Source organism: Polypterus senegalus, chromosome 2 (assembly GCF_016835505.1).
Source record: "Polypterus senegalus isolate Bchr_013 chromosome 2, ASM1683550v1, whole genome shotgun sequence".
In the NCBI taxonomy this organism is placed as follows: domain Eukaryota; kingdom Metazoa; phylum Chordata; class Cladistia; order Polypteriformes; family Polypteridae; genus Polypterus; species Polypterus senegalus.
In genome coordinates this window covers 7,701,001-7,715,113 of record NC_053155.1, presented here as the reverse complement: position 1 = coordinate 7,715,113, position 14,113 = coordinate 7,701,001, and the positions used below count along the sequence as shown (strand labels likewise).

The 14,113-nt window shown below is 39.1% G+C and overlaps 1 protein-coding gene across 5 annotated transcripts in view; it reads left to right on the top strand.

Annotated features, from left to right (window-relative positions):
• The window catches only part of LOC120521818 (NACHT, LRR and PYD domains-containing protein 3-like), a 147,861-nt gene that overhangs the window by 21,549 nt on the left and 112,199 nt on the right, over positions 1–14,113 (top strand). For 4 of the 5 annotated variants that reach the window (XR_005632204.1, XM_039743151.1, XM_039743158.1 and 1 more), the window contains exons 5-8: positions 2,501–2,782; positions 4,063–4,167; positions 4,253–4,279; positions 5,628–5,669. Coding sequence is in view for 4 of the 5 variants with exons in the window: in XM_039743151.1 (XP_039599085.1) it covers positions 2,501–2,782; positions 4,063–4,167; positions 4,253–4,279; positions 5,628–5,669 (456 nt within the window). In the remaining variant the exon portion in view is untranslated. The remainder of the gene's footprint in view (positions 1–2,500; positions 2,783–4,062; positions 4,168–4,252; positions 4,280–5,627; positions 5,670–14,113) is intronic. The other variant, XM_039743161.1, reaches the window with a different exon arrangement.

The window sequence follows — 14,113 nt, the reverse complement described above, 5'->3', positions numbered from 1 at the left end:
AAAAGTGAATTTTTTGGACAACAATTAGGTTCTGAATCTTGACTACAACTTCAGGTTTTTGTTTTGGCTGTGCTGTTAGGTTGCCAACTTCTCTGAAATGATTTATGGCTTATCTCCCATTCCTTGTCCCCTTTGATCTTGTGGCATGGTTTTTTTATAATCTGCAGCAGAACACATTCCATCTTTATATGACATAGCACCATTGAATGTTTTACCACAATGAGACTCTTTACTGACCAAAAACAAAAGTACTATTCAGGAGCAAATACATGAAAGGAGCAACACATGGAAAAAACAAAAAACAGGCAGCATTGACGAACACATGGAACTTTGGTGTAAATCAGACAGCTTTTAAATAAATCAGCTGTGGAAATCCAGCACAGCAACACTAGAAGATGACAAAAGAACATCACTCTCATGGCGACTAGGAGGAACAACTAAAACATATATACACAACTACGATATTTCATGGTTATACATTTGTCTTACAGTATATTTGTAACTCTATGTACATATTTGTAGATGTCAGAGTAAGCTGAAAAATCAACATGGACTTAATATAATAAGTGTAATAAACAAGAGGAGACTATTCAGTCCAGTTGTCACTTTTTTGTTTAGCTAATAGCTAAGCCATCCAAGTGTTTCCTCCAGATCCTTCTTAAAGGTCTTCAAAGATTCTGCTTTGACTTTATGTCTCGGTAGTTTCTTCCTGATTTCCACAACTCCTTAAGTAAAGAAGTGCTTCCAGGTTTCAGTCCTAAATGCACTTCCACTTCCATTTTTGCTGATGTCCTCGAGTTTGTGATTCACTGTTGAGTTGAAAGAATTCTGCTGTATCTCCTGTATCAATGCCTTTGCAGATTTTAAATACCTGGATTTGGTCTCCACACAGTCTCCTCTGTTCAGACAAAACAGGTTTAATTCTCTGAGTCTGTCATAGTCAGACATGTTCTTCAGTCCCATGATGCACCTGGCTGCTCTCCTCTGCTCCTCTTCATGTGCTGCTGTTTCTTTCTTGTACTGCGGTGACCAGAACTGCACACAACTTTCCAGGGGCCTCATGTATAACGGTGTGCGTAGAATTTGCACTATAACATGACGTAAGCACAAAAGCCGAAATGTGAGTATGCACAAAAAAAAAATCCAGATTCATAAATCTGGGCGTTTGCCAGCTTCCACATTCTTCCACTACATAAATCCCTGTCAGTGTAAAAATCAACGCACGTGCACGTGCTTGCTGTCCCACCCCAACTCCTCCCAGAATTACACCTCTTTGAATATGCAAATCAATATAAATAGCCCTTAAGCTCAGCATTCTGTGAAAAGACAATGGGAAAAGCATGGGGGGAATAAAAGAATTTCAGCGAATACCAAGTAGAGGCAAAGAAAAAACATATTACTTGTTGGTTTAAACAGTGGTATAAACAACAAAGCGAAGTTGATCGAGTAACATAGAGTGTCGGAGAAACTTGAAAGCTCAAGTCACACAGTGACCGAAATAAAAAAGAAGTTGTCAGATATCAAAGTCGCCGTGAAAAGGTGAGTCGTAGCCCACCGTCTGAGTGTCATATGGAAGGTTATTATGGTATGCACGGTTTATACATGAGGCCCCAGGTGATGCTTCACTTGCTACATTTTACAGTGCAAGCATAATGTCTCTTTATTTATATTCAACTGTTTTTTATGATATTAAGTAATATTTATTTGCCTTTTTAATCATTTCTGCTCACTGGCTTTGATGATGAGAATGTTGTGTTTGCCCAGTTCTGAAGCTTGTCCAAGTTGTTATGAATTGTTTTTGGTGCCTCTTCTGTGTCTGCTATCCCTCCAGTTTTCGTGTCCTTTGTGAATTTCAGAAGTTTACTAACTAAGACAGAGTTGATGTCATTAGTATAAATCAGAAAAAGCAACACTGTGAGGACAGTGAGGACTGATGACTCCTCTTCTCCTCTTATCTTTACTCTTTGTATCTTGCTGGTAACCAACTTGAGATCCAGTTTTACATACCTCTGATGCCTACAACTTCTAGCTTTAGATATAATCTTTGTTGTGGGATGACTGAGTCAAAGGCTTTTTGAAAGTTGAAGTCAATTTTGTTGTGTGCTTTACTTTTGTCAGCTTCTGCAGCCACCTGCTATAAAGAATTTAAAAGGATGGTTTGGTAAGACTTTCCTCTCATGAATCCTGTGTAGCCAGATATGCCTCAATGGGTTGGTTCCATTTTCTCTCCGTGTGGTTGTGGCTACATTCAAACAAGTAATGAAGTCAATCCAAAATGTGACCTTTAACCTTGGAGGACCTTTCCCCCTCCAACACTAGAGGACTCCTTGTCTTGCACATTTTAATTGTGAATAACAAATCAATTTAACAAATGTTCACTGGTAAAAAAAAAAAAAAAAGTAAATCCTCTATGAAATCTGTTTTACTCCAAATGGTTGTATTTGTAACATCAGACAAATCTCCTCTTCCTTTTCAATTTCTCTTTCTTTTCTGTTCATAGTTGTGGGCTCTCAGCCCTCCATTTCCATCAGCACTGCAGAGGACCAGCAGAACAGACTGGAGTGCAGCTCTGAGAAGTGGAGCTCTCGACCTGAAGTGACCTGGAGAGACATGAACGGCATAGATGTGACTTCACAGTCCACCTTAACAGTACAACGGGATGATGAGGGTCTCCTCAGGGTGAGCAGCGTCATCCCCATAAGGTGGGAGTTCAACGTGTTCTCCTGTCTGATGAGAAGTAATACAACCAGACCAGCCTATCAGTCCAAAATGGGGGTCTATGGTGAGTACTCAGAGGTCCCAGACTCATCATGTCACTGACGTTAGGTAAGTCTGTAAGACTTACTGTATGTACAACTTACGCACAGAACTGATAAGGTGGTCTTACATAAAGTTCTGACAAAAGGTCAGGTAAGACTGAAGTGATCTGAATGTTTAATATCAAATGTTGACTTCTGGCCTTTTGAAACATTTAATATGTGTGCCACAGAATGGGTTACATGTAAAACTGAGGGGCACTTCACATGTATTGAGAAGTCTATTCTTTATAGTTTACTTGTTTCTGTATTCTGAATTGTCCTGTAACCCCATCAATGAATGGACAGTGCCAGTTTATTTGGTAAAGGGCTGCATGGCTGTAGTCTGGTGATTACTGGCTTACTCTCTCAGCTCCTCTTCTTTGCCCAGTTGGACCTCTGCTTAGCTGTATAGTGTCCTCCATGGCCACATACTGTTTTGGTGACCATGTTTAATTCACTGGGCTGATGGAGAGGAGTTTATGGTGTGGGCACGATTAGGGTGGGTTTGAGTGCAATTATATAACGTTATATATTTGACTATTATCTATTCTAATAAGAAAATGTAACAATATAAAATAAATATTAAGGTATTCATCACAAAAGCCATGTGGAGCATTCATATTGTATTTGTATTTGCTACAGAAATCTGTGACTATTATAACAAATAAAACATAATTATTAAGTGTGTATCCACACATTTACAATAACAAAGAGCCACATTACTTGTCCAGTCACTGTGTCCCACCACTCTCAGGTGATTTAGATTCAGAAGTGACTTACAGGTCTTTGCACCAATCACTACTCTTGTTTGGTTATGCATTACTTTTCCAGCTCAGTCCTCACCAATTTTTTGCACTCCTTATATTTGTCTCCTCTGTTAATTGTCTACCCCTTGCATCTCAAGGCCACTATACACTCTGGTTCACATATTTACAAAATTAAGTGTAATATGGAATAACTGGTCATTTGGTCATCACCAGTCAGTTTATAGTATCATCTTCGGGCTGCCTTCCATTACAACATGGTTTTTATTAAAGATTTTACCAGTCCTGGTACTTTTAGGACTGATGACCTTTGATTTCACAGTCCCCCGACACTCCATTTGTGTTCTGATTGGTGTTTTTTTTTCTCACATTTTTCCATTGGACAGTGCCCAGGTATCGGCCATTAAATTCACTAATCCTGGATGGTTTCTGTCTCCTTTCAGGCCTCATACTTTCCTTCACAGACTCATAAACATTTGTTCTTTTCTTATTTTTTACAGTTTTCTCTCCAAACATCTCTGGCTGGTCGGTGGTCTTCTGGTTATTGATGGCTCTTTGTGTCACAGCAACTGTGCTGCTCATATTGAAATGGCGAAGAATGAGAGGTGAGTCCAGAAGATGTTAAATAAAGATGACCCCAGTTGTTCTTTATGCCCATTTTTACAATATTCCTCCATTTTTTCTTTCTAGATAAAAAAGCAACATACAAGACCAAAGGTAAGGACACATCAGATGAAATCCTTGATCTTCTGGGATGCAGGAAGCATCTGATGAATGTGTGACATTACCTGATTGAACTGTTAAATGACTTTGATGTTAGACTCCATGTGAACCACAGGCGACACAAGAGATCAGGGTTCAAGGGTGCCGGATGGCATAAGATTTGACTAAGCACTGAAATCAAAGTGTTAATGTCCAAGGAAAGTGGGCTCATATAGGGGTCACAGTGCTTGTTTAATTTATTTAGGTGACAAAAATTAGGGTGAAAATATGCAAATGACACTAAATGAGGATTGTTTGTAGACTCCTTAGAATGGAATAGAATTTAAAAATGGGGTAGATATGTGAAAAATGACATTTACTATAACTTACTCTTACACATCACTTACAGGGCTGCAAATAATGTATAAACATGAGACAATTAAACTAAAATTTAACATAAAAGGCAGCACCTGTATATACTCTAGCACTCATGTCTGAAGAGGCCTTGGGAAAACACTGGGCATTGATGTCATTAGTACTATTTGTATTAAAATGTTAAAGCATGTGAGAAGGAACAGAAATACGTAATCCATGATATAAAGAAGATAGAAATGCAACAAAAGATATTAGCTAAGACTCAAAGAGGAGCTCAGAATGAAATTATAGAACTGAAAACTTCTGCAGACCCAAAAACTACTGAGAGCCAAAAGAAATTAACAAAATGTTCATGGTAAGCTGTGAGTCTCATTTACTTCTGTAGTTGATACAGGAAGGAAGCTCAGATGAACTGCTTTTTAAATAATACTGTGTGTTGTGGCCAAGCATGTGTCGAAACAGCGAATAATAGTTGGGACACCAGCTGGGCGGTCCATTTTAATCTCATACATTTCTTCTTTAAACTTAAACAGATACATTCTTACTATAATCGGCATAAACCCATAGGGCAAAACACAAAAGAAAATAAGGGCTATGGTTAGCCTTCTTAACAAATAGCAGGTTTTCAGTGGAGCTCTGTACTCGTCAGGTATCGGTTCCAAAAGATACCTTAGTGGAGGCCATCATGCTTATTATAATGGGAAGACTGGAAAGGGTGGAGCTATTTTCCCTCACTGGACAGTTTCTGTAAACTGCAGGGAGAAAAAGAGACGACAAAGTTAGCACCACCTCTCGCCCTGGCAGGTTATCACCTACCATGAGTGAACCAGCAAGGAGATCCTCTGAAGCACATGTGTGACAACAGGCACATATAAAAAGAGTAATATTCCTTCAAAATCTCAAAAAAATATATCTTCATTGTTTCCTTTTATCCTAATAAAAATCTGATACAGAAAAAAATCTTTTTCATTTTTCTCATTTTACACAGCAGTTGATATTCTTCCCATCTGGATCTTGCGGAAGGAAATCGGTAAGCTAAATGTTTCATTAAATTTTTCACAAGCACTAACTAAAAAATGAAAATAAAAGTGAACAAGTTATGTTTGAAAAGAACAGATTCCTGTTTTATACTTCTTAACAGAAGCTCCAGTAATCAATACAGAACAACACAAGACTCGTTAATCATTCCTTAGTTACAGGAATTCATCAAAGCCATCATCAGTCAGACGAACTGGATATCCACACAACAAGGGGGGCTTCAAACACTTCTTAAACACAATGAGGGAGTAAGCAGTTGGTATGAACAACAACAACAACAACAACATTTATTTCTATAGCACATTTTCATACAAACAGTAGCTCAAAGTGCTTTACATATTAAAGAATAGAAAAATGAAAGACATAATTATAAAACAAAATAAATCAACATTAACATCGAATAAGAGTAAGGTTCAATGGCCGGGGGACAGAAAAAACAAAAAAACTCCAGACGGCTGGAGAAAAAAATAAAATCTGTAGGGATTCCAGACCATGAGACCACCCAGTCACTTCGCTTCACCAGACAGGAGCTGCATATGAAGAGACTCTGGAATGAGATATGATGCCAGGCAGAGGTGGTATCACTGCCACCACCATTTATAAGTAGAGATGAGGGGTTGAGGAGTGGTCTCCATACTACATAGGTGATGACCCATTGACTACTCTATAGGCAAGCATCAACGATTTCAACTTAATTGTGTGCTGTTACAGGGAACCAATGTAGTGATCTGTAAACAGGTGTGACATGTGCCCACCTTGGCTGGTTGAACAACAGACATGCTGCTACACTTTGAATCATCTGCAGTGGCATGGTGACACATGACATTACTCCTGCCAGTAGAGAGTTGCAGTAGTCTAGATATGTCAATACCAAAGCATGGACCGGGATGCTTCAACAGCAAACTGCGATGGCTCTGGAGGTCCCCAGGAAGGGCTTTGTTTCCTTAAGCTTTCCATTACATTAACTGCCTCATTTACATGAAATGTGGACACTAAGTTTTCTGGCTCAGAATAGGATACCTTAAATTATGTATGGCTTGGTATTCTTGTCTCCAATTTTATATGAAATCACAAAGTTAAACTGACAAATGAATAAATGACCATCTGGCTTGTTGAGCCTTCGGCCACTCACCAATAGATTTTTGAATAGTGAAAACCCTAAAACCCTGTGTAGTACCCTCAAACTGGTGCCTTAATTCCTCTAAGGTTAATTTAGTTTTAGTAATTTCTAATTTCCACACCATAATGAGCACAATGAGCTAAATTATTATTATTAAATTATTATATTATTACAATTTAAGTATTGGAAAATTGTTTAAACTTTATCTCCATTTGTCACCTTCCCAAGTTTGAATTGTAAGTGTTCCAGTGGTCTAATTTAGAAAAAAATCCTTTTGGCCATGATTATTTTTTAAAGTAAAAATGTATTCATGATGCAATCATTCACTAACAAGATCTAAATGGACAATAATGCACTCTGTATATATATATATATATATATATATATATATATATATATATTATCATATTATTATTATTACTAGGGGGCTCTGCCCCCTGCTTGCTTCACTTTAACTCCCCAAGACACCCCGCCGAGCCAGCCACTTCGGGTCTCTGCCACTCACTTTGTTAAGTGGTGTGGGCAGAATGCTCGCTAAGGAGGTGTGGTCAGATCAGCTGATGTCTTGCTGCTGCTGCTGACGAGCTGCATGTTCTGCTTTAAAAGCCTGTACAGCAGCTGTCCTTTTGTCTCACTGCCTTGTCTCCGAGAAAATCACGTATTGTCTCTTTTCAAGCCTTCCAAGATTTTTTTATAATAGAGAGATTATTATCATTGGGCGGTGCAGTGGCGCAGTGGGTAGCGTTGCTGCCTCACAGTTAGGAGACCTGGGTTCACTTTCCAGGTCCTCCCTGAATGGAGTTTGCATGTTCTCCGCGTGGATTTCCTCCAGGTGCTCCGGTTTCCTCCCACAGTCCAAAGACTTGCAGGTTAGGTACATTGGCGATTCTAAATTGTCCCTAGTGTGTGTGTGTGTGTGTCCTGTGGTGGGCTGGTGCCCTGCCTGGGGTTTGTTTCCTGCCTTGCGCCCTGTGTTGGCTGGGATTGGCTCCAGCAGACCCCCGTGACCCTGTAGTTAGGATATAGGGGGTTGGATAATGGATGGATTCTTCTTATTATTATTACAGGTAAAATTCCATTACACAGAATATCTTTACAATGAAATTTTCATTACAACAAAGTATTTTTATGGTCCTGACAGTTTCCCCATATGACACGAGTCTATGTTTCTATTCCTACAAAATATATTCAGCAGATACTTTCATTACAAGAAGTGCCCAAAAGACATTGAAATGCCTGAATGAATCATCCACAGACCAATTACTTCTGTGACCGCAGCTCAGTTGTGCACAACGACCCCCAAACAGAAACATTGTCATTTTATTTCTTTGTTCAAACTTTTTTTTTGCCTTTTTTGTTTCCTGCGAATACCATTTGCTTGTTGCTCATCAATGCTTGAAAAACATGCATTGGAATTTAACTCATTGTCACCCTCCTATGGAAACGCCACGCACGAAAAAACAACAGCAGTTCACATTAGAAAAAAAAAAAACTTGAAATTTTTGCAGCTCTCAATTCTGGCATAAAGAAAAAAGATGTTGCCAGTGAATTCAGAATTTCGCCATCGACACTGTCAACTTTCTTGAAAGACAGAGCAAAAATGGAAGAAAAATCTCAGATTGCAGAACTTTGGGCCTCAGCACAAACATTTGCAAACTGCTGCATTTGAAGACATTGAAAAACAGTTTTTATGTGGTTCAGTGATGCTCATTCAAGAAACATTTCTATTAGTGCGCCACTCATTCAAGAAAAAGCAAATTCACTGTTGTGAGGTTTCTAAACTCTCTTGGGACCTCCCCCAACTGGACAACAGGCAGAAGAACATGCCGAAGTGCGATCGCAGTGTTCTGAGGAAGACTGTTTAACCTTTGCTGGGGCAACAGCTGATTCACAGTGCTGCTGTGTGGCTCGCTGCCGGTGCAAACAGAAAAGATCTTGATGGGTGATGCAAGAAACATTGTAAATGGACAGAACAGGATTACTTGGCTACTAACCTGGTCACAATCCTGCCTGATTGCTGTGTCTGTGTATAGGAGAGTGGCAGATCCTGCCACAAAAAATGCCATGCTGTTCCTGTTTGAAACTGAATAAAACTGGTTCAGTTAAAGTACTGAGACTCAGCCTTGTGTTTTGGGGTACAAGACAGGGACTTATTGCTTCCACGGCGCTCCGCTGCAGTGCTGTGAGCCTATGGTTGCCCTGCCCCGGCAATGAACAAACAATCTTCCACAGATGTGTCAATCGTGCTTCAGGACACACTTCGGTGTGTCATCCCATTTTGGGGAGTCCTAAAGAGTTCAGAAACCTCATAATATGAAGAAGACAAAAAAGATGATCCGGCTTCTGATTGATAACTGGGCAGTCCAAAATATGCTTCCGCATTTAGATAATGTTCGCATTGAATTCCTCCCACCCAGTTGCACAGCAGTGCTTCAGCCATTGGATTTGGGTATCAGTCGCACCCTGAAGGTGTATTATCGCAAGGAAATGCTGAGAAAAATTCTCGTCAGCATAACCTGTAGACAGGACGGGATTAAAAATTAATGTGTGTAGCTGCGTTTTTCCAAGATTATCAAAGTTCTGCAGATTCAACAAAAGCCTGACACACTGAAATGATTCCACAGACAAAATAACTTTGTTTTTAAAAGTTTCAGTTGAAATTCAAAGTAAAACCGTGCACAGAAAAAAGAGAAAATTGAAATAGCAAAACATTTCAAAAGTTCTTGTTTAAGAGAAGTTCTGTTCAAAACTTAAATCTTGTTACATTTCTGATCATTACAAAGTCACTTTAAAAGGTTTCAAAATGACGGTCAGAAAACTGTATGCCTATTCCATTTCTACGATGAAAATGGGTCTTTTAAGTCCTTGTGAATTGGGACCTGTTCTAAACAACAACTGACTCAATTAACAAAGTGTATCTCAGTTATAGCAAGGAAGTTCTGTCTTTTACTAACTTATGGGGGAAAAGACAATGTATATGACTAAGAAATAAATTTATATTCTATTGAAATTAAGCAAACACTAATACGAGTTTACCTCAAAGCTTTAACTTTCTATGATTGGCTCTTACAATGTGAAAGAATCTCTTGAAATTATTGCAAACACCTGGACACAAGTTAAAGAAAGCACTATAGCTACAAATACAGAATCTCATTACTACAAAATTTTCATTACAACAAAATATTTTTTAGGTCCCTGGCACTTCATTGTAATGGAATTTTACCTGTATTATTATTATTATTTTATCATTTTATACAAAAATAAATTAATGGAGGATTTGCACAATGGATCTCATTGTACCATACAATAACAATAAAGGAATTCAGTTCAATTCAATAGAAGAGAGTGCATATTTACAGATGATGATGAAGTCAATTTAAATTTCAAAGCGTTATCTTCTTGGAGTTCTTGGTATCATTTTTAAGATGAAATGCATTAAAGTTTGTATAGTATATTACATGACTGATGCATTTTTAACTTCATTTAAATAATGTATACTGTTAATAATTAAACATGTTGGCATGGTGGCACAATGGTAGCAATGAGCTGGCACCCCGTTCAGGCATTGTTCTTGCCTCATGCTATATGCTTGATATCACAAGGGCACAGTGGCACAGGGGTAGCAGTACATTTTTTTCTTGCCTCCACTTCACATTCGCTGAAATTCTTATTTTCACGTGCTTTTACCATTGTCTTTTAACCAAACACTAAACGGAAGGTGATATTTATATTTATTTGCATATTAAAATAAGTAAAATTATGGGAGGAGTCAGGGTGGGGCAGCAGGTGCATGTACATGCATTATATTTCACGCTGACCGGGATTTATGTAGTGCGTGGAAGTTGGCTTAAACATAGTTTTGTGCATTTCAATTTTTTTGTGTGTACGCACATTTCCACTGTTGTCCATACGCCATGTTTTAGTGTACGCTCTATGCAGGGTGTTATGCATGAGGCCCTAGGTGTCAGCCAAATGGTCATCATTAGATGATAAAAGAACACAAAGAGGAGCAGGTAAAACACAACACGTAAAATGATACCTGAATAAGAGAACACATCAAAGAAAAAAATTACAAAAACAGAATACAAAAAATAATCAAACCCCAAGATTCACAAGAGAACACAAGAGACGTGAAGCTGCTCAGAGGTCAGCACAGGCTGCTGTGAGCTCAGAAGATCAAGTCAATGGTCTGCTTTAATTGTTTTGTAGGACAGAAAACAAACACCTTACTGCTAGGCCCCTTGTATTGAATCATTTAGTAATGTTCAAGCATACTCCAATGACAAGTTTTTCATACAAATTGTGGTTTTAAATGAGTGGTGAAGCTCAATGCAGGAGGCCATCCCATTATGTGCTTTCCAAATGAATTGTTTAGGATGTTAGCTAATGTCAAAACAGCAGTCAAAGTACAAAGCAAACATTATCAATACCAAACAAAAATCAGAGCCAAAAACAAAGTACATCATCACCAAAATCAGTTAGTCAGTCAGTCAGTCATTGTCCAAACTGCTATATCCTAACACAGGGTCATGGGGGTCTGTTGGAGCCAATCCCAGCCAGCACAGGGCACAAGGCAGGAAACAAACCCCAGGCATGGCGCCAGCCCACCACAGACACCAAAATGATTTTCCTAATTATTTATTGTATTAAGCACATTTTTTTTTCTAATCATTATTAGATTACATTTCGGACACCACTTAGAATGAACAACTTGCTCATATGTTATGGCAGCCATAATGTCCCTGATTTAGTGTCACATGTGTCATGTGCCTAACAACCACACGGCATCATAGCAACTAAACACACAAAATTGCCACACCTATGAAATGCAAATTTAATAGTAAAGCTGCCAGGAGATCAAAACAAACACACAAAATTGGGAATGGGAAGATCAAAGCTCTAAGTCAGAAGTTGTCGCTAAAGTTCTTTCACCGGAATGTGCAAAACAAAACAAATTTGCATACAAAATGAAATGCACTGTGATGACCTTTGAAGCAATAATTTAGTGACATCACTGGTCACAACCTCCTAGCATGGTTACCTAGCAACACTCTAGAAACTGCTACACAAAATGGTGGTACCCACACAAATTAAAATGTCTCCTGGTACAGATCAAAAATAATCGAACTGCTTTACATAAAGTTTAAAATCAAACTATTATTATCAAAACTAAAATATACATAAAACAAAACCCATGGGTGTTAAAAAGATCAGAAAAGCATAACAGCTGTGGAAGAAACAGAGAGAACAAAAACTTTTGGGTGGTCCACCCCGTATGTTCTCATCAACATTTAAGTCAATAAAGAAACAAGTTGAGACGAAAGACTGAGCCAAAAACAATGACTGGTTTGGAGAGTGGAGTGCTTAGATTTTATAGGAACAGGACAGGAAAAGGCGGGATCTCAGATGGAAATGTGGTCTGCAGGAGGGCGTGATGTAGCAGTGGAAGTGGGGGGAGTCTTAGCTGGGCTTTTCTTCTGGTGGTCTGTGGAAGAGGGAGAAAAGGCATTAGTACCATTCTTCAACCCTTGACTCTGCATCTTACCCTCGGTTAAGCCCTTAGACTACCGCCATGCACGCGTGTGTGACACAAAAAAACCATAACAACTTTAAATCAAACCTACTTTATAAAAAAAATGTCTTCACAAAAGGCAGAGTTAGTAAACTAATGAATAACGTGTTTGTTTTATCACAAAAGTGCCCATGAAAGGTGTTTACGCCTACTGATTATTTTTGATTGATGAACAACTCAATCCTGGGAATTCCCAAGTTCTGTCCCTGAGCTCACTAGCCTTGTGTCACATGTACACCTCGCCATGTTTATCTCTGGGATCTTTAGCCATGGTAGACCACTTTCGAAAGAACTCAGCACTAAACCTCTTACTGCCTTAAATGGAAGATGCCAAACTTGCTGTCAATTTCTCCCACTGTGAGGGCTGAAGCTCTGAATCCTCTTAGACGTTCTACAGCCCTCACTGCATCTTTCATCAAACTTTGCAATGGAAACCAGGAGCCTCTCCTGCCGGGATCACAGACCACCTTCTGCTCCCATTTCATGACCTCTGATAGGACCAGACCTGACTGAGCTTATCACGTTATGTCACTGACCATTAAAGGCCTTCACTAGGAATGCCTCCCCCTGCTGGAGTAAACCTGAATGGGAGGCCTCATCATTATATTACAGAACGGCTGGGTTAGGACCCTGCAGATCCTCAGTCAGTCATCCTAAATCACCTCCACCTCTCTGGTGATTGCTGGTGTATTGTTAGTGAGACAACGACAAGTTTTACTTCAATCTAAACTAATGTTCATTTGGAAAGAAAGCAGACATATCAAACACTACAAGTGAAAACAGGACCTGAGCAATTTAAAATAAAAATCCACACAGCAAGCTTCACATCAGGTGGCTCTTTTGCCTTTTTATTTGTTGCAGTTTTTTATCTTCTTAATTAAGTTGAGGTGTTCTTTTAGAGTTAAAGTCACTGCACACTCGTTTTCCTTGTTTTCCAGTCTTTATGCTTAGAGTATTGGGACTCCACAGGTGACAAACTTAACAGTGATCTTGAAGAAGTGCCTCCAGATCCTCTCCTTGACAAAGCACCTTGATGGCTGATTATTCAATGTTTATCAATAGTTGCATCAGCTGAAATCAGACAGCTGACTGTTTCCAATGGCCTTGTCACTTGTCAGTGAAGGAGCTTCTCGCTAAAGATAACACCATGTAGACGACCAGACACACAGATTAGATTATGTGAGGTTCATGCTTTTACAATCTAATAATATTTACACTCTATTAGTATGTGCTTTTATATTTGCATATCCCCTAATATTCCTCAATCTTATTTGCAAATATCCCAGTATCCTATTCCTCTTGATAAACATGTAATCATTCCTAAGTCATTGTCATCTGTCCTGATGGTGTTCCACCTTGATGTGGTGGGACAGCTTGCACACCTTGGTAAACCCCAAACCTGTGTCTTGTGCTCCTGGCAGGTTTAACCACGCCAAACAGGTCTGTGAGGGGTAGAGGCCATATTAAATGGACACCCTAGTCCTCCATGTTGGGGTTTGTGCAATGGGCTAACATCTCATCCATGTAAAAAAAGTTTATTTTTTTTTTTATGAAAACAAAAAACAGAATGTCATTCACAAACTATTGTCTAGGAGAAACAGGGCTTCGGTCTAGTGGCTGATGATGTCCTACAAACAACCGATTGTCAGGACCTGTGAAGAGAAACTGGGAAGACTGCCATCAAATAGGAAACCATGGATCAGCGACAAGGCATGGAAAAAGGAGCAAGACAGGAAAAAGCTTA